The 25,777-nt window shown below is 31.2% G+C and overlaps 2 protein-coding genes and 1 long non-coding RNA gene across 6 annotated transcripts in view; all 3 read right to left on the bottom strand.

The window, feature by feature from the left end:
- The window catches only part of LOC132754079 (protein ERGIC-53-like), a 37,663-nt gene extending 22,841 nt beyond the window's left edge, over positions 1-14,822 (bottom strand). For 3 of the 4 annotated variants that reach the window (XM_060744675.1, XM_060744674.1, XM_060744676.1), the window contains exons 1-4: positions 14,632-14,822; positions 9,100-9,156; positions 8,578-8,675; positions 7,449-7,556 (exon numbers count right to left, since the gene is read on the bottom strand). In XM_060744675.1, coding sequence (XP_060600658.1) covers positions 7,449-7,556; positions 8,578-8,675; positions 9,100-9,156; positions 14,632-14,779 — 411 coding nt within the window. In that variant the 5' untranslated portion in view covers positions 14,780-14,822. Of the gene's footprint in view, positions 1-6,807; positions 6,847-7,448; positions 7,557-8,577; positions 8,676-9,099; positions 9,157-14,631 lie in introns of all 4 variants that reach the window. The other variant, XM_060744673.1, reaches the window with a different exon arrangement.
- On the bottom strand, positions 11,449-13,475 carry LOC132754084 (uncharacterized). The gene is made up of 3 exons (XR_009629039.1): positions 13,164-13,475; positions 12,176-13,035; positions 11,449-11,953 (listed from the first exon to the last, which is right to left on the bottom strand). It is a non-coding gene; the product is annotated as an uncharacterized LOC132754084 (long non-coding RNA).
- Positions 14,823-17,739: 2,917 nt separating the features above from the next.
- Positions 17,740-24,009, bottom strand: LOC132754078 (uncharacterized). Its single transcript, XM_060744672.1, has 5 exons — positions 23,856-24,009; positions 20,945-21,104; positions 20,044-20,151; positions 18,618-18,708; positions 17,740-17,894 (listed from the first exon to the last, which is right to left on the bottom strand). The coding sequence occupies exons 2-5, from the start codon at positions 21,098-21,100 to the stop codon at positions 17,770-17,772; spliced, it is 480 nt and encodes a 159-aa protein (XP_060600655.1). The 5' UTR covers positions 21,101-21,104; positions 23,856-24,009; the 3' UTR covers positions 17,740-17,769.
- Positions 24,010-25,777: the final 1,768 nt, after the last annotated feature.

Here is a 25,777-nt window from a genome sequence, read left to right as displayed (position 1 = left end):
CAATGAATTTTAGCAAATATTAGTGACATACTGGGGATATTGAAGGAGTGTAGATTTAATAGTAAATTAATTACAGATGAATAAAATCATAATATGCCAGCATAACATTGTGTTGAATAAATTTAGTATTGAAACTACACAAATACAATATTCTATTTATCACATATATACAATAAGAATGGTTTACAGTCAAAAGAGTTGTTTTCCGTTGGCACACCTATAGTATTATGCCAACATCAATGCTATGTGCGTATATATCGCATTATGACATCACATTAAGTGTGATTACACTAGTGTAATATCATTTTTATGAAATGGATTTATTACACTCCTGCGCCTTGGTTTATGTGATAAATTTTAATCAGTAAACTTTTACACACTTTTGTTACATTTGATTTAATCCTGTGTATAAATAAACAGTCATTACTAAGGGTGTAACGGTTTACCGGTATACCGATATATTGCAATATGAAAAAAAAATTTTGTACCGCAGTACGATTTTTGGAAATCCCGTACTTTATAAAATTCATAATTTTCAATAAATTGCCTTCTAATTCTGTACAAATTTCGCATAAAATCTTTAATTGGCGAATTTTATTAGCGCCAACATAAGATAACAAGGAACATCGCAATGCGATGCAACCAGGTTTTCAGCAAAATATTTCACAGAAGCTTTGTCATGAAGGGGCATTTGTTTTTTTAATGAACCTTTTGGAGGAATTTATGGCTTTTTAATATTCCTCAAACAAAAATTATGAGAAATTTATGTTTGTCTATTCTCCTTTTTTTCCAAATGTTTTAGAAAGGTAAACAGTACTTTATTTTTGCTTAATTTGCGCTCTCTTGTCATTTTCTTTTGTCAACAATTATTGGGCGTTGTTGGTGTTTCTGGCGATATCAAGAAAAGTATGTTATCAATTTTAAAAAAAAAATACATTGAATGATGTCTTGGAAGAAAACATGGAATTAAGTGAGCCGCCAGTCGGCACTTGATGACAAAGCTTTCTGTTTGAAAGTTTTGGTCAAAAAAATCCATTGAGAAATGTAGGAGAAGTTGCGCACTGTAGAAATTGTTCACTATATATTCTGTATAAGGAAAATATTACCAAAGGGCCATAATTTCGGTCAAATATTATCCAATCACAAAACCCCGACAATATGTGCCAGGCACTTGATAACAAAGCTTCTAAGAAAGTTTGGTCAAAAATCGTTGAGAAATGTAGGAGAGGAAATTGGCGACAGAAGAAATTGTTCACTATATATTCTATATAAGGAAAAAAAAAACAAAGGGCCATAATTAGGTCAAATATATACCAATTGCAAAACCCTGGCAATATGTTCAGGGCACTTGATGACAAAGCTTCTGAGAAAGTTTGGTCAAAATCCGTTTGAGAAATGTAGGAGGAGTTGCGCACAGAAGAAATTGTTCACTATATATTTTATATAAGGAAAAAAAAAACAAAGGGCCATAATTAGGTCAAATATTATCTAATCGCAAAACCCCGACAATATGCGCCAGGGCACTTGATGACAAAGCTTCTGTGAAAGTTTGGTAAAAAATCCATTGAGAAATGTAGGAGGAGTTGCGCACAGAAGAAATTGTTTACGCCCGCCCGCCCGTCCGCCCATCCGCCCGCCCGCCGCGCCGCCGACATACCTCAATCTAATAACCAAGTTTTTTCCTTCGGAAAACCTGGTTTAAAAATATCTAAAGCGCAACTAGTTTTGTTTATCAAATTGTGTGACACTTTACTTTCTATTTATTCCTTACATTTTCATTAAGTTTCTTATAAGAATATATACATATAATAATAATATATAATGTTACTCCATCAAAACATATACACAACAATATATATTGCAATATATTGCAATACGCTTCGACAGAATGGCAATATATTGCAATATGGTTTTTGCTGTATTGTTACACCCCTAGTCATTACTCTCTGGTTGATAGAAATCATGTAAGGCCAGCCTTAAAATAATCTTTTTTTCTCTCCCTGCTAGATGGATAATGACTGTGTGGGTAGGGTAAGTAAGCCATGTGAGTAAAATTTTCTTTTTCATACAATATTTATTTTTTTTCACTTAACATTTATATTGGATTTATATGAATTTCTAAAATTGTGAATGCTTAGCATCTGTTAAGAGTTTATATAGAACCAATCTTTCAGGTTATTTATAAAGTAATGACATGAAACGGCCAAAAAGATGTGAATTTCATTGCCAGACCTACAAGAACACAGCAGTCAAATAAAATTCTAACCACAGCAAACTCATTAATGTCAGCTATGTATGAACATTGCAGTGGTCAAAGAGTCTTAACTTTCTTATCTCTATGGAACTACGACTTCTTAACTATTTTATGTCCTTATTTATCAGACATATTTTTCCAAATTCAAAGAGGGTCAAAACTCCAGACAGCAGGTCTTTTAAGGGAGAATAAAGCTTGAACAAAAGCCACCCTTTTCAATTTCTTTAAATGCAAAGACTGCAGACTTGAATGAATTATTGCAATCATTGGAGTGGTGGCTTAGTAGTTAAGGTGACCGCCTCTTAACCAAGGGGTCATGGGTTCGAGCCATAATCGGGTAACAACCCGGTTTCTTTATGTGACACCAGTTCTGGTTGATTCCGGGAAGCAGACTCAAAAGTGATTTATATAAGCTGCAAGAACTTGTTTTGCAATCAAGCTTAAATAAATATGTTTAAACCAATTGAAATATTAAGTGGAAAGTGCAAGTAAAAGTACTTCAATATTTCTGTAAAAAAAGTCCTCTTCATGAATGATTGTGCAAATATTTAACCAAAATTAAATAAAAATACGGAGATAAAATTTATATATCAATTTTAATTCAACGAAATTTTTGAAAGAAAAAAAAACACCCAGTCAGTCCGATCACAAACATATTCAATTATAAATACCAATATTTATTCTTAACATTCCAAGTCAAGAGTAATTTCATTTTCCCAAAAGTTCCCATATTTTTCCAAATTCTCAATTAGTAACTTTATATAGCCTTCTTAAAACTTTGTTTTTTTTGGTCATTTTTGCACAAACGAGGATCCTGGAAAAACGGAGTGAGAGAATGATCTGAAAATTTGCACACAAGTTCTTGGTCGAGAGACTTCAGACCTACATCAAATGATAAACAAATCTGAGAAAAATACTTCCATCTTGTCAAATAAATAACCTTTCAAGCATAATAAAAATAGTCAACATTGTGTCATGATTGTTTGTGATCAGATTGGACAATAATTCTGGTCTTGGAAAAAAAAAGGTATAAAATGTGCAGCCAATGTAAAATAAAAATAGTGTTTTCTGAATGTTCGAAAGTGATTGATGTTTACCGCCGAGCCACGAGGGTATTTTGTTGAGCTTTGCCGATTTGTGTCCTAAAAGTTTATCACATTAGATAAACATCAAAGTAAATACTGAACAGATAAACATCCAAGTAAAATACTGAATAGATAAACATCCAAGTAAAATACTGAATAGATAAACATCGAAGTAAAATACTGAATAGATAAACATCCAAGTAAAATACTGAACAAATTGAAGTATTGAAGTAAAATACTGACCAGATAAACATGGAAGTAAAAATAGTTAACCGATTCATAAACACAAAAATTTCCTTATCATTCGTAACAAGATTTTGAATTAAAACAGAAATACCAAACGATGACTTTCTGGCTAGTTAAGGATAATCCATCATTTTTAAAGTTGTTTTTTTAAATATAAATATATAACATGATAATTTTCAAATGTTGAAACAAAGCCTTCATGTAGTCTGACTTTGTTGAATTAGTTTCATTTTCCAACAGAAGTAAAAGCATAAAAAAAATTCAAACATATCTTTACATTTAAGCCACAGTTTACAAGTAGGAAGTCGACAAAATATATCAACATCCTGACGATGTGCACACTATAACAGGTACTCTCTTAACTTCCATTTTATGAAATTGAACAAGAGGGCCATGATGGCCCTGAGGTCGCTCACCTGTATATAGCCCCCCCCCTCCCCCGGCCAATTTTTACCCAAGGGCTTTTATTTGAACAGACTTGGTAGACACCCATAAGAAGATGTTTCATGCTAAACATCTAAGTTCTAGCTCATTGGGTTTTTTAAAAGACGATTTTTTAAGTTTTTACTGTACACATATAGTTAAAAACAATAACACCCCTGGGACAGGGCCACTTTTGACCAATGGGCTTTTATTTGAACAATCTTTGTAGATATTTACTTAAAGATGTTTCATGCTTAATATCTAAACTCTAGCTATTTGGGTTTTTTCAAAGAAGATTTTTAAGTTTTTGCTATACACAAATAAGGAAAATCAATGACCCCTGGGGCGGGGCCAGTTTTGACCCCAGGGCTTTTATTTAAACATACTTGGTAGACACCCATTAGAACATGTTTCATGCTAAATATCTTAGCTCTAGCTTTTTGAGTTCTTTAAAAGAAGATTTTTTAAGTTTTTACTATATGCATATAGGGAAAATCAATGACCCCCTGGGCCGGGGCCAATTTTGACCACAGGGCTTTTATTTGAACAAACTTGGTAGACACTCATTAGAAGATGTTTCATGCTAAATATCTTAGCTCTAGCTCTTTGGGTTCTTATAAAGAAGATTTTTTAAGTTTTTACTATATGCATATAGGGAAAATCAATGACCCCCTGGGGCGGGGCCAATTTTGACCCCAGGGCTTTTATTTGAACAAACTTGGTAGACACTCACTAGAAGATGTTTCATGCCAAATATCTTAGCTCTAGCTCTTACAGTTCTTTAAAAGAAGATTTTTTAAGTTTTTACTATATGCATATAGGGAAAATCAATGACCCCCTGGGGCGGGGCCAATTTTGACCCCAGGGCTTTTATTTGAACAAACTTGGTAGTCACTCATTAGAAGATGTTTCATGCCAAATATCTTAGCTTTAGCTCTTAGGGTTGTTTAAAAGAAGATATTTAAAGATTTTTCTTTCGGTTGCCATGGCAACCAGAATTCTGCATGGAATTAAATTCTTTGAACAATTTTTAAAGGTGACCACCAAAGGAACATTCCTGTGAAGTTTGGATGAAATTGGGTCAGTGGTTTATGAGGAGATGTCATTTAAAGCAAAAGTTTACGGACGGACGACGGACGGACGCCTGACGAAAAGCGATCACAAAAGCTCACCCTGTCACTTTGTGACAGGTGAGCTAAAAATTGCGAGCGAAAGATAAAATCACTCACAATGTTCTAAATTCACTCGCAGTTTGCGAGTATGCGAGCTGAAATTTGAACCCCGTACCATACCTTATATTTCTCAAGTTATTCAAGGTTATGTAACAAATGTGTAAAAAAACAATATAATTATGTATCTCTTTAAGTATGATTAAGACTTGTTTTAATGGTTAAACAGAAGATATATAGTGAAAGGAAAATTTCATGAGTTTGCAATTCTGATAGTTTTGTATCACTGTTGTTGCACATGTTATGTTGTATATACCCTCGCCCTGAGTGTGGGCTTTGTGGGACAAAAACAACTTTGCACAATCAATGTGAGTAATACAACAGATTAGAATAGCAGTGTCTATTCCAGGATTCCAAAAACAGAGGGTATTTTTTATCGAAAGGTGAGAATTTATTACACTTGATGATCTTTTCCCTTCATTCTCTATGTAAAATTTCCCCCTGCCTCTGAAAAAATAGGGGGGAATTCTCAAAAATATGAGCGAATGCCCCCATCCCCCCTCCTAGAACAGACACTGGAATAGCATTGTTACTCATGTCATATTCCTTAGGTTATCTAAATAAATGTTAATATACATGTCTATAGTCAGGACAGTGCTAAAAGAAGAAGAGATTACTTTTCTATAACAGATTTTTACATACAAGTTTGTTTTTTTATACACATATACTTCTGATTACATTACAGTGTTTTCTCCCCTTATCTTAATGATTCCAGTTTGGAAACACATCTACTAAAAGATTAGGAAACCATCCGCTAAAACAGAACCCATCCATTTACATATATGTTTTCTTCTTGTAAAATGTTGGTGTATAAAGAATTATGTTTTATTCCATTGTGTAGAAAGCTAGTGGCTAACAGACACACTTTTAAATCTATTCCTGGAACCAACCAGTACTGAGCGCACTGTGTAAAGTTTCTTCTGCAAGTAAACAACTGCTCAGCCATAACAGGGTTTGAACCCACGCACATAACGCATTAACGGTCCTTAGATTGCTAGTCCGCAACGTTGCTCATAACTATTCAAAATTCACAATTTGACTTTTGTGAATACTTAGTATATTTTTTTCCCAATTTTCAATAACTTTGGTTTAATAAGAATCCGATTGGTTGAAAAAACACTGGATACTAAATCTATATTGCCTATACAGTACTGTTATTTTCTATACAAACTAAAAGTAGTCATTATTTGAATTTCAACACTGTGAGCATATTTACCATACAGGAAGTATACAATATACTTGTCTGGATTTAAATTTGTAGTAGTAGGGATGGCAAAATCATTTGTTTGAGTTGCGAAAGTTGTCCAACAGCCTGTGCAGACTAGTGGAAATTTTCAAGAATTGACTATATAATCATAAATATCATACGGACTAGTTAAGAAATACTTCAGATACAACTGACAATTAAGTCAAAATCTGATTTTGCCATCTTCGTAGAATAATTTCTGAAACTATTCACAAAAGCACAACAGTGTTGATAAATGACTAAACTTTTGTTGTTGTTTTTTTCTTTGTTTTTCAGAGAAAGAGTACAGTTTCTATGGTAACATATAAGTGCTGGTACTGTTACCCCTTTGCTTTGTTTAATAAGCTTGCCTTCCTCAAGGCGCTGGAAAACAATGTTATTTAAAAATCAATTCTATGTCAGTATCTTACAGCAAAATAGTGCCAAGGGAAGCAACTGGATAAGACAGTAATTTAGGAGGGGTTGTCTCCCTTGCACTAAAAGCCTGAATAACAAAGTTTAGTGAGTATAACCTACTCAGAAGTATTAATACATAAACTCATCTAATGCAAACTGCAAAATATGACATTCTGGGGAAAATCTCAAAGATTAATTACCAAGAAACTAACCCATTCTGAATTTGTTTTACAGTCTTAAATATTCAACACAGTCCATGTAACCTCTAAACTCCTTTTTTTACTCCAATATTTGTAAAAAAGAGGGTTGATTCCAAAAATGAATGTTTAGTGAACTAAAAATATTATTATAGTGTTTTTTTTCCTATGGACTATGGCACATAATTTTATTATTAATATTACATTTTGTATCCATATCCATATTAGATATGGGAAGAGCTGGAAATATTTATAATAGGGCTGGAAACATTCATATTCATCACAAGGGCAGATAACAATCATATAATCATTCCTAGCAGGACATCTAGCATATTTCTGGTTATTTATTTTGTGCATGTCACACAAACTTACCTGGCCATCATTGTCGAACGAGTCAAAGAGCACCGCCAGACCCTTCCAATAGTCGTTACTTCCGAAAACTGGACCCTCGATTCCTTTCATCTCTGTAAACCAGACTGCCTGTAACAGAAAATTTATTCATAAGATAGTCATGCTTTTCTTGGCTGATTTTATAGTCAATATCTGGTCTTTTATCTTATTGAAAACAGGATCTAGTTTTTCTATTAAATTCTAATGACAAAAATTATTGCCAGTGACACAGTAGTGCAAAATGGTGGTTGTTTTTATCATGAAATGAGTGAAATGTTTTGCACAAAATTTAAGGAAAATATTATGCTACAATTTTGCTATATTTTAATTATTTGGCACCCACAAATTATAGTGTATATATATAATTATATATATTCTTGTACAAGTAAACTTTCTTTTTCACTTTATTCTCAGATATTTAAAGAGAGTTCAATTTGGAATTGTAAGGATTATTAGGAATTATGATTGTTTACTTTCTCTGCTGGCAATATGATCTTATTTGCTATAAATGACACACCTGCTCCCAATATATGTTGATAAACAACAAATTGAATGATAAAAGAGCTGGTATGTATTCAACATCAATTTTAGCCGAAAATGTGATCTTTTCTCTTATCATTTTACATTTTTTATTTTCTTAGCTTAAGGACTAATACTTATAAAGAACAATGCATTAGTTATTGGGCATTGGTTTTATGAAATGTTATAATTGACAGTTTGACAACGGTCTTCTTTCATGTCAAAACTCCTTAAGGCAGAAAAACCTCAAAATCTATTTTGACTGATGTACCCTTGTCAACAATGTTGACTAGTACAGATAATTTACATTTTTAAATATACTTTCCTCTAGTAAAAAGCAACTGCCCTTTTCATACATTTTAAGGTGTAAAAAGTGGCATATTATTCATTTGTTTTAAGAATTAACCCACTGAAATAAAATTAATGCAAATTACAAAAAAAAATTTTAAATTGATTTTGAGGAGTATAAAAGTCTGTCTTGGAGGACAATTTTTTTTAAATTTTTTTTTTCTTAACTTGGGGAAACATCCTATATTCTGCCATACATTAAAAAATCTTATTCTATTTATTCTATCTGAAATGTTTTAAATACCAAGCCATCGGCTCCCACACGACCACGTCCTGTGACTTTGAAAACAACTTCTATAGAGAAATGCTCGAATGATGCTGCATTCTTTGTCCATACTGATCCTGTAATGCAAGAGAGTAACATATATTTAAAAGCTTTTTTTTTCAAGGATTATCTTTCTAAATAATCTTCTGTTAATACAAAACTCTGCTAGGGACCTACGATTTACTAGGTTATTGTGGGGAAACAGGGGCATAACATGATTTATCTAGTCTGGGGTTGGACAGTACCAACTTTTCCCCCCCTAAATTACACACATTTATCCCTAACAAGAAAACCTTTGAGAAGGTTAGCATACAGCACTCAAAATAAGGCAACTGTGCACATTGACTGAATGAATAATTAAAACTGTGATATTTTAGAATTTTTTTTATACAAAACTAACATATTTAACTCAATGGAAACTTCTGAAATTATTTCTGAAATGTGCATCCTATGAAAAATTAAAAAAAATATTTAAACTAGGATTAGGAAATATTTACATACCTTTTTTACTTCTTAATGATGGAGTTATTCTTATATTATCATCACTGGCAATGGCATCTGAAAAGAAAATACATGTTCATTTAACTGTTTGTTAATGGGTACGTTACGATACCGAAATCAACTTGATTTCGGAAAAGTTACCGAAATCACGGATTTATATAAATCCGTGCCGAAATAAACTTTTCCTTACCGAAATCAACCCTTAAAAACAAACTAGTTAAAATATTGCTATTATTTCTTCGTTATTTGATGAAAAATAGTGAAAAAGACTTTCACTTAAAAAATCTATTGAAAATATTTTATTTTAATGATGTTATTTACAAAAATGTAATTATTGAGTTACTTCCCTTTGTTCTAAACAACCCGTTATGTGTTTAGCATTACCGAAATCAACTCGTAAAAACCAAACTAGTTAAAATATTGCTATTATTTCTTCATTATTTGATGAAAAATAGTGAAATAGACTTTCAGTTAAAAAATCTTTTGAAAACATTTTATTTTAATGATGTTATTACCAAAAATGTAATTATTGAGTTACTAGCCTTTGTTCTAAACAACCCGTTATGTGTTTAGCATTACCGAAATCAGCGGTGAAGTTTAAATTATGTATATAATTAGTAGATAGTAGAATAGATAACTCTAGTAGAGCTCTATTTTATAGACATATTTCTGTTTTTAAGTTTCAACCATATCTAAATATTATCAATGTTGAACGGTTTTGTAAAGATCTCACTAGGTTAAGAGTATCATCTCATAGATTGCACATAGACCCAGGTAGATGGACTAAACCAAATAGTACACCATTAAATGATAGAAAATGTTTTTTATGTAATGTCTTAGAAGACTAATACCATTTCATATTAGAATGCATGTATATAATGATTTAAGAAAAAGTCTGATACCGCCACATTAGCATGTTATATATCTGCACGTGATTGTCGTGCATAACAATTTTCTAAATAAAATCGTATTTTTAAAAAGCTATGATCGGACTATGATGGAAAAATAAAATACTCTGTAATATGAGTTAAAGATAATTATAAATTTTGTACATGTTTATGTTTTATGAAGAAAAATATCCAACTTCAACCGGAAGTTTATGATTTTCTATTATAAATTTGAATACAGATATATAATTCGACTGCTCTAAAAATGTTCCATAAAAATTGTATAATGTATCAGGCAGTAAAATTGGAAATTGGAAAGTTTGTGTCTTTCTTTTATTGAACAGTTCAACTATATATTAACAAATCACTAACATATGTTATGGGGACTCTTTATTATAATATTTTTATATTTTTGTCATTTATTTAAATGTTTAATACGAAATAAACAGATGGTTCATTATAATCTTTTATCTTTAACATACAATATATGTCAACTGTACCTCCTGTCTTAATTACTTCACACCTTACTTAATACAGTAATACACAGCATGTCATATCGTACAAGTTGCAACATTTCATAATTGAAATTTGTCAGTATAAAGTGTTCCATTTTTTTCATCATATAAATATATACCAGTCATTCCATAAATTTATGCTGTTTACAGATATGAAATTTAAAATGATTTTAAATCGATCAACATAAAATCATTACTTAACACTTTTTCAATAAGTAGAATATGTAGTTAAGTATCCGGGACATCAAAAAATTGCATACATTTTTGGAACAACTGATATGCGATTTGGTAATAATAATATCAAAGCACCTTGTCTCATATACCGAAATGTTTTTTTACGGAAACGTTTAGCGACCACCCCTACAAATAATTTAAAACCGGTCTTTTGACAATTTATTTAATATAAAATTATATTTTTACCAGCTTACTAGATCTGAAATATGTATAATATAGAACTATATGCGCCGATGAATATTAAAGGATTGCGGTTAACGAGTATGTTAATTATGTCAACTAACACCTCCATTGTCCGAGCACGTGTATGCTTGCTCCTTATTAGTAATTGTGTTATGATGAATGGCTACCGCTACGTCTTTTTATTTTAATCAAATCATAATCATTGGATTTAAATTAAATACTGTGATAATTTCCAATCAACTATTTTAATAGTGATCTAAATTAGGCGAATAACTTCAAACACAGTTTTGTTTAATCTTGTATTTTGAAATCATTAAGAAACATCAAAGAGATGATACGCTGCAATGTTATCAGACTAAACATTGAAAATAAGCGATATGAATTCAAAGTTTAAAACTCACTCAAATACCTTTTTCATAGACTTCTGAAATTCATGCAAATATTTTAGGGGTTGTTCTCATCTTTGAAATGAAATCTGATTTGATTTCGGTAATGCAACACATTAATAACAAGGGAAGTAATCATGATCAGGGAATTCCCCAGGAATTTTTTTAAGCGCTACATTTTTTGAATTAGACGGGGGTGGGTGCGGGAGGGGGTGTTGACCCCCATACCGCATGTCGAAATTTTTTGCCATTTTAGGTGTCAATATACTGCTGTGGGCTGTTTTAAAACAAATAATGAAAGCTTTTCACTTGATAAACATTTTCTTAATTTTTATTATTTATTTGTTCCATATCCAACAATTCAAATAAATAAACAATTATATATAAACACAAGTTCACAACATGTGATCAACATTTATATGTATGTGTGTGTCCCATTTAAATGAGTATATTTCAGTTTTTTTTTCTTCATTAACATCATTAAAAGTGGGCCTGTCATCTAGGTTTGTTGTCCTTCCATGCCTTGACTGCCTTCTCAAAGTTGAAAGATTCTAATGGGGGTCCTTGAAGGGAGACGGCAAGAAGATAGTTTAGAACTTAAACAGAGAGACAATTCCTGTTTTCAGGCAGCTGAATCCTCGCTCACAATCTGAAATTAATAATCATTTATGTTAACCTCATGTCATTTATTTATTTTGTTTGTTTGCTATGAATTTTTGAAAATTTAAAACTTCTAGCCTGTTTAAACTTAACGAAGTCAAAAAAATTTATATTTGAAATGTTGAAAAACTTCTAGCAAAGTGTTACACATCTGCAACTGTCATTGGAATTTCATTAATGTTCAAGAATTAATCAATTTAATAATAATTACCTGCAGTAGAGGTTGGGAGGAGGAGACCCACAGCAGCAATTCTTTAAAGAGCTGGATGACTGGTAGAAAGGTTGCCAGTAATCCAGATCATGGTCTGGTCGGCTGACTGATCAATCCCCTCTAGACTGGCACGTACCTGGTGCCAGTGGCTGCGGCACTGCTCCATATCTACACCAAAGTGCCTGGCCAGCTCCTGTATGTCCTGACAAACCAATGCTAAGGGGCATGGACAGTTGATTGCACTTCACAAAGCTGTCCATCTGCAAAATTATTTTTTTTCACATTTTGGGGATTCAGTTAACAGAAACAGTTTACAAGATATTTTTACTCTTTTTTTTCAATTAAAAAAGAAAATGACCAATGTCTCTTAGTCTAAGTGGGATTGTTGATGTAAAGTTTTTGTTGTTGTTTTCACTCAGTTGCAAGTTGATAATAAACAGTCGTAAATGTTTTCAATGTTAAAGTAGCCATCAACCAAATTTATTCTGAATATCTATGCAGTTTAATCCAAGTAAAATACGATTATCATGTATATATTAAATAGCAAAATGATCCTGAGACAGTTTCAACGACATTGCTCACAAAAACTCTTTAATTGATAGTGAACTAGGCTTCCCTTATTCATGTTAGACATATTATTTTTTGAAATCTTAATACTACAGTACTGCTTAGACGTTACGGTCGTAAGAAAGTGAAAGATGAAATTAAACATTACACTTATATCAAGACAATTAACCCATTCATCCCTAAATATCAAACTGTTATATCGCAAGTCAATTAATGCCAATTATACTATCAAAACAATAAAATGTATTTCACCTACCTGAAACATGTAAATATCACACATGCCGCGGTTCAATCTCATTAAAATCAGATCATCGTTTTTGCTCCGTTACTCTTCGCTACGAAGCGTAGGGTAGTGAAGCGACAGTTAGGATATGATTTTAATGAGATTGGCCGCGGTTAAATTGCACCCATCTCAATACACGGTAATTGACAACACCTGAAAGTGCACCAACAGTCGTCTGCAGACATCGATGACAGGTGTCTGTGACGTCACACAGTCTCAAGGCAATCAGTGTATCGGGTTGTGTATACGCCTCGGGTAATTATCTACACAGGACATGTATATTGGCTTGTTTATTTGGCTAATTGGGGTTAACTTATAGACACAATAGAAAGGAATATCGGTCATTTTTTAAAGCGCTATGATAATTTTAAGCGCATCGGGATTTCTTGTTCTGAAATTTTAGCGCATCGGTGCCGATGCGCTAAAAGCGTCTGGGGAATTCCCTGATGATATATAATATACATATCCGTCTATACAGGTACGTAAATACGTACCTGGTCTATAACATCATCATTTTTTATAATTAAATATTATTTTCCTATGTTTATGGTTCAGTTTGAATGATTATATATTAATTAATTAAACAAGATCTTTGAAAATGTTTATTTTAACTTTTACAAGCCGATTTCGGTATGGTAACATATATTTCGGTTCGTGACAAATCAGGGAAGTAATCTTGATATATAGGTATTTGTTTCTTATTTCATAATTATTAATTATTCCGAACTGATTTTTTGCATGAATGTCAAACTAAACCTATTGTAATACATTATAATGAAAAAATATAATAGAACTCTTAATTGTGATTTTACAAGTCGATTTCGGTATTGTAACATATATTTCGGTTCGTGACAAATCAGGGAATAATCTTGATATTTAGTTATTTGTTTCTAATATCATTATTAATGATTATTTCGAACTGATTTTTTGCATGAAAGTCAAACTTAACCTATTGTTATATATTATAATGAAAAAAATATAATAAAACGCTTAATTGTGATTTTATAAGTTGATTTCGGTAATGAAAACTTGATTTCGGTAATGAAAAGTTGATTTCGGTAACTTTACCGAAATCAAGTTGATTTCGGTATCGTAACGTACCGTTTGTTAATTATGGAACATGAAATTGAAAGAAAATTTGATAAACTCTTCATTAAAGACAGTAGACATTTTTTTTATATTTAATGAAACTATGCGTTTATGAGCAATAACTGATAAGACGTTGAGCTTGACAAACTATAACAAGCCCGTATCATCTGATATATTGAACTACTAGCTGCATGCAAAAAGTTCAAGATTAAAAATGTTGTCAACATTTATATATATTATTATATCTCTTTAATCACCAGCTAATTCCCTACATTTACCAGTACAAGAAACATTATCAGATCACTAATCATAAAACAAAATTCTTTGCTTAAACATTTTACAAGTCTTAAAATAATTGCCACCAATTAAAATGCATAAAACAAACAATATGAAATATTAATGAAATATCAAATGCTTTATTTGCCATAAATGTTAATTAGACAAAAAACATATGGTTCATGCATACATGTATGTTTTGTTTACACGTGTACTTCCGGCAAATTAAAATTCACTTTACCTCCGTTATATTCCCAAAATGGGATGCTGTGGTCTTTCTGCACTAAATGTGGCCCTTTAAAACTGTATTTGTATTCGAATCTTATCTTTGGAAGCTCTGCATTTACGTAAATACATGCTAAAAACAGGAAAATCACAGAATTCCACATCTTGCAACCGTTCAGATAGAAAGCGGAAGTAATGTAAGCGCCCCCTAAAACTTCAAGGGAGGTAATTGAAGAGTAGTGGAAAGCTAAAAGTCGTTTTATTACCGTATCGTAAAAATGCACGGTTAATTTTCCCAACTCCCGTTCACTTTTAAGTATATTTTGTAATTTACTATTCACTGAACCAGAAAATTTCGTACAAAGTATTATATAAACATATGTTGCAACAATAGCTGAAAGTATGTTGAATAAATCAGGGATTTTTAATACTAATCGAAAGAGCTAAAATGTATGATATACAGTATTGTAAATAAGATATACTACTTAATATGTTACCTTCATGAAATAAAGTGTTTATTATTATATGTGAATTTAAATAGTAATTATACTTTAAATACTTTGTTTTGTTTAATTGGAAAATTATATACAAGTACATGTCGCATAAATTAATGAAAATTACAATAAACCGTTCGTTGTTGGGACACTAATTTAGAAAAAAAGGAGTGAAATGTGTGTTGAAATAAATTGCCCGAATGTTTTATAATAATAATGATGATGATGATAATGATTATCATTAGCATTATTATTATTGTTGTTATATAATAATTGTTCGACCCTCGGGAGATGTTTTGGTAGTTTAGCTCGGAGGAAGGTAGTCTAGCTAGTACTGGTGTAACTCTCCAGGAACGATGGTTAGGAAACTACCCGCCAATATGACTGAAATACTGTTGGGAAAAGGCGTAAAATGAAACAAACAAACAAACAAACAAAATATAATAATTGTTGTGTAGAGAATCTGTCTGCAAGTTTTGAGGATAAACTGTAAACAAAGGCATAAATATTGGAGGATCTAAATTGTTACCAAATTTAAACTATTTATAGAAAAAGAGATCATATTATTGACCAAAATACATACATGTATACTAGATTCAGACCGTCTGCCGGACAGGACCATGTACCGGACGATTTTTTCTATATTGACGTAACGTTCGATAAATTTCATTTGGTTATGAAATCTCATTGTAACATGAGCATTCTTTAGATCTGCCTGTACGTGTACTATATTCACAACATCGATGTATAATGTCAATGTCTTAAGATAATCTTAAGATAATCTTTAAGATAAGATAAGATAACCTTCATTTATAGTTGGATACAATAAAACATAATAACACTAGTCTAGGTATAAAAAGCTATTTCCGACATAACAGACTATCACAGTGTCCTTCACACTCGGCTTCGAACGAACTGCAGCGCATTAAATCACCACCTGTTTTTGAAAAACATTTCTCTTACCCCTTTGTGTAATTGTGGGCAAATTGAAACTACCCAACATTGTTTTTTCGACTGCTGTGCATACGATGCCGTCCGCAGAACACTCCTTCTTAACTTGCAAGACTTCAGCATAAACCTTCATAAACTTCTCTATGGTGACCCATCTCTTACATACCAGGACAACGTTATTATATTTAAAAATGTACAAAATTATATAGAAAAAACGAAAAGATTTACTTAGATCCATTCTAATTGAGACTAAATCCTCTCTCACCCTTTTTCTTCTCTTTTCTACTATTTTGTTTTCTTCTTTTATATATATTCTTACATTTTAGACATCTACTTGTAGTTAATCTATTCTATAAAAGTTTATATATAAATATATATTTTTATGTGTGTATAATTAATGCTTATTCCCTTGTCTAGTATATACTAATTATAAACTTATTTAAGACAAACCATATAGTTCGCCAAAGGAGAAGAATTCTATAAGACTTGTCTTTCATTCTCATCCTTTTCCATTGTGTAAAAATGTTTTGTTTGTTATATATTTGTATGTACATTATATATACTTTCGGGAATAAATATGTTTAAACTAAGAAACACTTTCATATATTTTTCTACATTTTATGACAAACACTTTCATATATTTTGTTACTTTTATGACAAACACTTTCATATATTTTGCTACTTTTATGACAAACACTTTCATATATTTTGCTACTTTTATGACAAACACTTTCATATATTTTGCTACTTTTATGACAAACACTTTCATATATTTTGCTACTTTTATGACAAACACTTTCATATATTTTGCTACTTTTTTGACAAACACTTTCATATATTTTGTTACTTTTATGACAAACTCTTTCATATTCATCTCAGCGCTACTTTCTTTAGGTGATATAACGCCATTTTATAAAACTCACGTTTGCCCTTTCTTAAAGGGAAACATATATATATATATATTCCCTTTCTGCCTTTAAAGTTTATGAACATGTATGAAACTCAAAATAATTGTGTAGGCAAAAAATCAGGCACATCAAATAAGCGTTAATTATTTCAAAAACAACAAGAAGAAACACAAGGAACACATACGAACATACACGCACACACAGTGTGAATATTTCTTGGCGTTTTGTCATATAATTGATATCATGACGTCATCCCACTATAACGACACCCTGTTGAGACTTCATGCAAGGCCATTCCGGCGATCTGGCTAGAATATGAAACCCCTTCGAAATTTGAATATCAAATTATATTTTAGCGAAAATCAATCAAAATCTAGAGGAAATCAGCAAAATTTTGAATCAAGAAAAACTATGAAAATAGCAAAGAGCGTTGTTCTGCAGCTGTTTTAAAGTACCATTCGTCTATGCTACTGAATTCTTTGTGCCTATACTTCAATCAAATGAGACTATAATACAGTGTATTTATATACATGTACGTCATTGTAAGGTTTGACTAAGTTTATGATAGATACTTATATAATTCTATTAATCTATGTATTACGTACAATACATTGCATATGTTAATAAAATGAACCCGCAGCCACAATATTTAGTCGTGTATTAAATAATGTCCGGTCACGTGTTTCCTCCCGCGCGCGCAAAAAAAAAAAGAAACACCAACCGATAAAGGATTACAAAAAATGTTCACTTTAAATGTCAGATGAGTAGCTAGAAGAATATTCTCCAAAAAGACAGACGTCCTTACATCATGGTGCACCACTGGCTTGGATATTGTTGTTTGAAATGCTCCATCGGACCAATATATATCCACTGGATCCAAGGTATTTTGTACGCCATTAATTTTTTCACGGAACACCTTTTTCCTCCTACAATATACATGTAATAAAAGAAGTGTTAATTAGCAGCTAAGCCATTAGGTCAATCAAATATTTGCAGAAATTTCACCAAAATCGGATTTACCTCCTTTTGCAATCAATAATATTTTGGCCAATCAGGACAAAGGAGGCAATCTCTTTTAAACCAATCAAAATAAGCCTTACAAAGGGGTGTTCGGATAGAAATTATAAAAAAACAGATCTTTATTTGCTAATAACAAACTTGTAATAAATCTTATGCAACCCAATGTGTGCGTAATTGATAAATAATAAATGAAAACAAAAAAGTTAAAATCAGTGATTCCACAATGAATTGGAAAATATGTTCCTGACATGCCTTTATCGCATGTGAGTATGAGAATTCTGTACCTATACATGTAAATATTAAGCCTATCTTTTAATTAAATCGTCTGTTATAAAAGACGGTACATCTTATAAACGTCTTGGTCCTTTTGATTTGAAATATCTTAATAGTTTTTTTAGGACATAAAGTCTTATCATGAAAAATTGACCAAAATTGAAAAACGTTTCAGGGTTTGAATAGCACAAAAATACGATTTTCAAATTATTTTTGAGTATTTATTAATTATTATCTTTCTGTTTTATGTGCCCAAGCTGATCCATGTTCGAACTCTAATCTCATGTTTTTAGGCTTTTAGACCTCAATGGAGTCCCTTTAATTAGTGTTATTAGGATTGGGCTAAATAAACCTACCGATAATTAGAGCTTCTGACACAATAAGATTATGCTCTGTGGTGTTGATTTTGTAGAATTTGTTGTCGTCCTGTCCACACAAGGTATCATCCTGAAAAATATACGGTATTCGGTTAGGGTCATTGATGTCTCACATTTTCGATCTATTCATCGAGAAGGGCGATAGAACGAAAAGACGGTAAGAAATGCGAAAACGCAAAAACATGTGTGCCTACAGCCCAGATAGTTTTTGGGTGGAAAAAACCCACAAAAAACAACAAAAACAACAACAACAACAACACGATAAGACGATAAGACGATACGCAATAGCGTCATTTCGATGAAAAAAGCAATGTTAATGACGCCATATCGTTTCGTGGTTTGGGGTCTTTGAAACACAGGCTTGCACATCTAGGCATGGTGTTTTCCCTATCTTTGCCCTTCTTAATGTTTTCGGCGAAACAACTATGGCCTTAACGTAATTCTGTGTAATGTAAACAAATACATGCATGCATAATTATAAAACACATGTCTCCCTGGGTAACAGTACATATTAGCAACAAACAACATTTTAATGTAATTTTTCACCAAACTGATTACTGCGAGGGGAGAGAACTAGTAACGTGTTCTTAAATGACTCACCCCTGGGGAATATTTGAAAAAAAAGAAAGAAAAAGATCGCAATAACACCCTGTAGTACAGTCCCTGGGGACCTTTTGTGTGCTAAAAATGGTCCATGGATAAATGTTATACCAATGTAAAGCTAAATATTTGAAGTTTACAAAAATTTTGGGTAGACATGTCAAATCATGGTACGTTTTGAGAAATCCAAGATGGCCACCAAGATGGCCGCCAAATTATTGAAAAATGGCTAATACGCATTTTATATGATAAAATTAGTTCTTTTTTGTATTTATTTTAGTATATATGACGTCACATATTCGGCGACATAGTAAAAAGTTTACGTGAGGTATAATAGATATGGTAATATATTAGGTTGGTCTATTGGACGTAAAATAATAGCTATGTTATTAAAAGAGAAATAATTATTCCAATTAGAAACAATATAAAGTATTGGATGAAAATTCATATAGAATTCCAGTAATATTATTATTGATGATAAAATTTATACACATATATTTGTTTTTTTATATAATTATAACCACCCCTTTTTCAGCTTTGTTTTTGGTCGAGGTCTCTCATTTAAAGAGATCACCAAAATGTGAAAGAGTAACCTGTTAAGTAGGGGTGATGACTCTCGAAGACTTTCCTCATTCATACATTTTTCATATTATTTTTTATTATCTCCCTTTGTTCCGATTCTACAAATAAGATGGAATTGACTAAAAAAGCATAGTTAAACATCAAGTTGGAAAAGAAGAAACGAAGAGACAAGCGGCGTAATAGATGACATGAAAACAGAAGACATAAAAACAGGCGAACTTACCTGGAATATGACTTTGTTATTAAGCTTATCTGGTGACAGTATTTTACAGAGCTCATATAACTGCTTCGTTTCAGCGTCTGTCAGTCGCTGATGACTTTTGTAATTTCTGTAATAAAGAGGTCTAGGTTAATATTTGACAGAATCCATCTTGTGATAACAAGGTCAAGGTTATTATACATGTATTCCATGTTTAAAATATGATAGTAATGTCTGCAGTATTTTACGTGAAAACAAAGAAGAAACAAAATGGTAATGCATAAATAAATATATAGATAAATATACAGATAAATATACAAACAAACAATAAATAAATAAATAAAAAAAATATATAAATGAAACAAATTATAAAAAAACGAAATGAATACACTATAACCAGATAAGAACAAGACAAATAAACTGACAATACACCCCCGCACTCCACATAGGCCAAACTAAAGCTGGAAATTAATTAAACTTTAGTTTACTGAAAGTAAACTGTATCAAAGTTGTTGTCTTTATACAACATGTACAGTGATTTACAATAAATCAATTAATTTCATTGCTACATTTATGTAATATTATGAACATATTGATATGTATACACGTATTTCTAAAAAATATAAATAAATATTGAAAAGCTCGTTATCTTATTTATCAAATTATATGTAAATATCTTAAAATATAAGTATAATGTCATACAATACAAAATACAAATAAATAAATATATAAATAAATAACATAATAAATAAATAAATAAATAAATAAATAAATAAATAAATAAATAAATAAATAAATAACATAATAAATAAATAAATAAATAACATAACATAATAAATAAATAAATAAATAAATAAATAAATAAATAAATAAATAAATAAATAACAAAAATACATAAACAAATAAGATAGAATGTTACATTCCTCAATTTCTGGATGTTTGGTATCGAGGTCATGTCAAGGACGTTGTAGATACTGTGCACATAGTACATGAGTCGTGCCTTCGGGTCACTGGAAACTTGAACGTCATAACCAAACTCTTCCACATCCGTTTGTCTACTTCCTACGACAGCAGCAGTCATTGTTCTGTTGATATGACAAAGTCATAATTAATGAGGGAATTTACAATATAGTGTGTCAATCTTTACAGCCTGGAAACATTGTATTCATACGCCACCTTTTTTTAACCTTTGTATGTCAATAGCGTGTTACCCTTGCCATAAGACCACAGGCCACAGTTATTTGCCCTTTGTTGCCAGAGGATATTGAATGAGTGTAAGTTCAATACAGAATTTATTGAACGAGTTGTATGAAATTATATTATACGAGCCTCTGGCGAGCTTGATATTATTTTATCAAACGAGTTCAATAAATTCAGTAATAAACTTACGAGAATTTAATATTCTATTTATCACATACCATAAATAAAGACCGTTTTAAGTGAAAAACAGTCATTTCTCATTGACGCGCCTATAGTATAACGCAAACATTTAGCGCGTCTTTACACTATATTTTTATAACGCAAATGACGTCACGTCAAAATATATGCACGGCCGTAAGTCGCAAAAACTGCATAGATGTGTGATAGAGAAATAGTTTCTATGTTTCATTCTGATTATTTAAGAAGTTTGTATTGAAAGACATCGCTAAAAAGTCATAATTTACAGAGTAGATATGAAATGATAGATAAATATGAATGTTGATGATAACATATACACACTGTTCAGTTTAATAGGGGCTTTGCCTGTTTACTAATGTCATGACAAAATATCTTTATACGCTGTTCATAAAGGTGGACATTTTGAAAAAAAGGGTAGCTGGTCAACTAGTCATTTATAGCACATACTCGTAGATCTATATTTGTCTCTCTCATAGTTCTACAAAGTTGAGCTATATGATTTTAGAAAATTGCAATTTCTTTCTTAGGCTATATAGAACGTATAGCAAAAATAACTGTGGTCTTGGGCCTTAAGCATTGGAAAAAGCAGGTAATCCAGCCCTTTTTCTGTGTCTTTGATACTAGTATATCAAATAAGCGTCAATATATTCACGAGCAAAAAACAATAATTTGATAACTTCTGTATCTTTATGATTTGGCATACTTTCCTCATGTTTATATTAGGTTAAAAAACTATGTTCGCATTCGTTATAAAAGCAGGATGTTTAAATTCGTTTATGAAATATTGACTGACAATAGATCATGATATATCAGCCGAAGTTTAAATGTAGAGCTTTTAAACTAAGTATTTACATTATAATACATTTGTACTATGTTCATTGATGTATAGAAAACTGTAAACTAGTGAAATATATTAATGTCCCGAGACTTATATCGTGAAGTAGTAAATATAATTTAACTAGTTTAATGCCCAGGGATTTTCATCACTTGATTTTCCAGGGATCCAATGGATGCCGGTGCTTAAATAATAGGGGTCCAACTACAAAGTCAAGTTTGGTTTATCATTAATTCAAGATGTCAAACATCAAAGTTAACCAGTCTGACTCCTTAATTAACCATGACACCATGATACATACTGACTATATCTTACATGTAGCAAACACGGCAAGAATCGAATGTAAGAAGGATTTTCATTGGTCATTTTAAATTACAAACTGAAATCTGGGAATCTCATTGGCCGTTATGAAATCAAATGAAAAGATAGTTCTTGCCATTCTAAAATAAAATATTAGGATAGCTAATTTTTTTATAGATTCTTCTTGTTTATAATGTTAAGCAATATTTATTAAGCCAGTACGTGTATTATATTCTTATGCACCCACTTAGATATAAGAGGAAAAGAATTGTGCATCCAAGAAGGGATTAAGTGAGTGAATGAATGCTGGACAGATCTGACCTCAGTCATCATTAATTATCATCAAGATACTTATCATCACTTTTATTCATCAAAGTCATTCATTATCATAAACAACAACAACATCATCATCATCATCCATAATTCATCATCATCATCATTATCGTCGTCATCATCATCATCATCATCATCATCATCATTAACAACATCATCATCAACAAAAACAACAACATCATCATCATAATAATATTAGTGATAATAATAAAAAAAAAATATAAATAATAATAATTATAATAATGATGATATTAATAATAATAATAATTATAAAAATGATGATGATAATAATAATAATTATAATAATGACAATAATAATGATAATAAACATCATCATCATCCATAATTTATCATCATCATCATCTCATCCATCATCATCATCATCATCACTACATCATCGTTATATTTATTATATTTTTTGCAGAAATTTAATACTGGCTGAAATGAATACTTCCAAAACAGATAAAGACAATTCTGTTCAAAATTGTAACAACATTTTGGGTGAGAAAAAGAACGAAGAAACGATTAAACAGTGTTATTATACTGTCTGCTTTCCATGTACATGTAGGTAGAACTACTTTATACTCACTCCATGGTTTGCAATTTATTATTCCTGTTAATAAATTCATAAAAATAATAAACAACAACAACACTTCAGATATACATATTGTACCACATCGTGAACCCCTCCCCCCTGTGCATACACCACCCTCTTCCTTCAGAATTTGATACAACAATAATCTTAATATTTTGTTCTATATCATACTTGGCTAAATTATGATTTATCATGAAATAAAAAGTTATGAATTTCTCTCAACAAAATGAAAGTATATGTTTTTCGCCAAATATGTTTATATTTTTTTTTATAAACCTTGACGTCATAGGCATTAGAGGATGATAATTAAAACAATCATAAAAATGTACTGTAACTAGCTATAGATCTAGAGTCAAACTATATTTTTCTACTTACAAAACAAGATCTTCACCACCTATAAAACAGCTTGTCTTCTTTCGGTTTTAAAGTATTTTAGATTTCTATCTAAACTATATATATAATTATGTTAATCACAAATCGAGAACAGGTTTTGCATGAATAACTGTTGGCAATAAATAAACTTCCCGGTTATTATGTCGATAGTGGTAGTAGCAAAACAGTTAGTGGTCTGTAACCGAAATCTTACTTATCACAAAAGTGTTTTTAGCTATTATTTTGCTGTCTGTGGATTGAAATGTTATTGTTTTTTTTAATATTTCAAAATTGATGAAAGAATACTTAGAATTAACGAAATTTATCAGAATATGTTATTGAAATCAAGTGGGGCGTGTGTGAAATCATCTACAAAACCTACTAAAAAATAGAAGCCAGGCCATTTTATTCTGTTTACATACAATATTCTTGTTAATTGTATATTAAATAACATAGACATTCTCTGTTACAAATATGTTAAGAAACGGCCACAAGGTTATGAAAGTAATAAACATGTATATATATTCATTGTTTTCAAAATTTTATAAAATATTCCATCAGGTATAGCTTTATACACTTTAAGGTGCCTGTATGATTCCATAATAAGAGCTCTTATTTAATGATGGTATTTCCCGTTGACACACGGTTATGCCCCTGTATGCCCCGTATGATTTTTTATTTATTTTTTAACTTCTCAAAGGCTTTTTTTATATTTGGTTTCCCGTTATAGTTTCCAAAACGTTACTCACTGTTCGACTGATGTACAGTGTCCATTTTTAGATTTTGGACTATACTTATTATTGTTTCAGACAAATTATGCATTTCTACTGTAAAATTCTACCAATCTGTAATAAGGTCTACTGAGTTATATATATTTTCCTATTAACTCAAAGTCACATATAAAAAGTTGTTGTAGGGAAACGGTTTACTACCATTAATTTTTATATTACATATATATAATAAAGTGTTTCTTATTCCTTTGAAAAATAATAATGTTTCACTTTAAACACGATCCCTGCTCCCGACATCGATCGTTATTCCTTCATCAGCGTACGTGCATGCTCTGGTACTTTATTTAGTTCATTTTGCAGAAAATATAACAATCGTTTACCTACTACACCCCGTACACTCGCTAACAGTTTTCCATCTACACCCCGTAGAAAACCGTGCTAGACAAGGCAAGATTGTATTTCGCATATCTTGCTGAAAGCAGCTCGAGTTGATGGGTCAACATTCAAATACAAGTAGAGGAAAGTCTATAGTTTTTATTAAAGACGGATTTTGATACAGAAAAGGCGTTTCGGGCTTAATTTCATGGTAAATATCAACATTGTTCGCAACAAATACGCTACAATTTATCGCCAACTTAACAAAAAGTATTCAATTTGCAGACAAAAGCAAATACTTCCCTAAAACCAGAAACATTCAGCTTCACAAAATTGTTTAGAAAGGAAAAATCGATAAAAATAAGTTGAAACATTACCTCGGTTGAACTCGACGTAAACCTTTTTACTTTCGTTTTCGACCTTTTGAGGGGCTATTTCCAGAGAACGCTGTACAACAGTGTTGTCACTTACCAACTTTTGCAATTAGTTCAATTATTGTAGTGATTTTGTATGAAAGTCAAAATACTAGTTCCTTATTTACATTTTGCTACTTTTATGACAAACAAATTCTTATTCAGCGCTGCTTTCAATGCTGTAAATTATTATTTTAAGGTCATGATTATTATTTAAACTTGATGCTGGTAAATGTCTTTTTCTCTTCATATGTGGCAATATTGATTATTTATAGTATGGTAGTGTAAAAAGTAATCCAGGCGAAGTATCTAGGGAAAATCAAAATTATAACAACACTCAAAATTTTCGTCTGACCATTTTATTCAAGGTAATTAAGTAATAAAAGTCCTTGGTCTATGCTACAGA

The sequence above is a fragment of the Ruditapes philippinarum genome, unplaced genomic scaffold (genome assembly GCF_026571515.1).
Source record: "Ruditapes philippinarum isolate M1 unplaced genomic scaffold, ASM2657151v2 ctg971_1_1_1_1, whole genome shotgun sequence".
Classification (NCBI taxonomy): Eukaryota; Metazoa; Mollusca; class Bivalvia; order Venerida; family Veneridae; genus Ruditapes; species Ruditapes philippinarum.
Note: the sequence above shows the minus strand (reverse complement) of the source record. Positions and strands in the feature narration are given on the sequence as shown.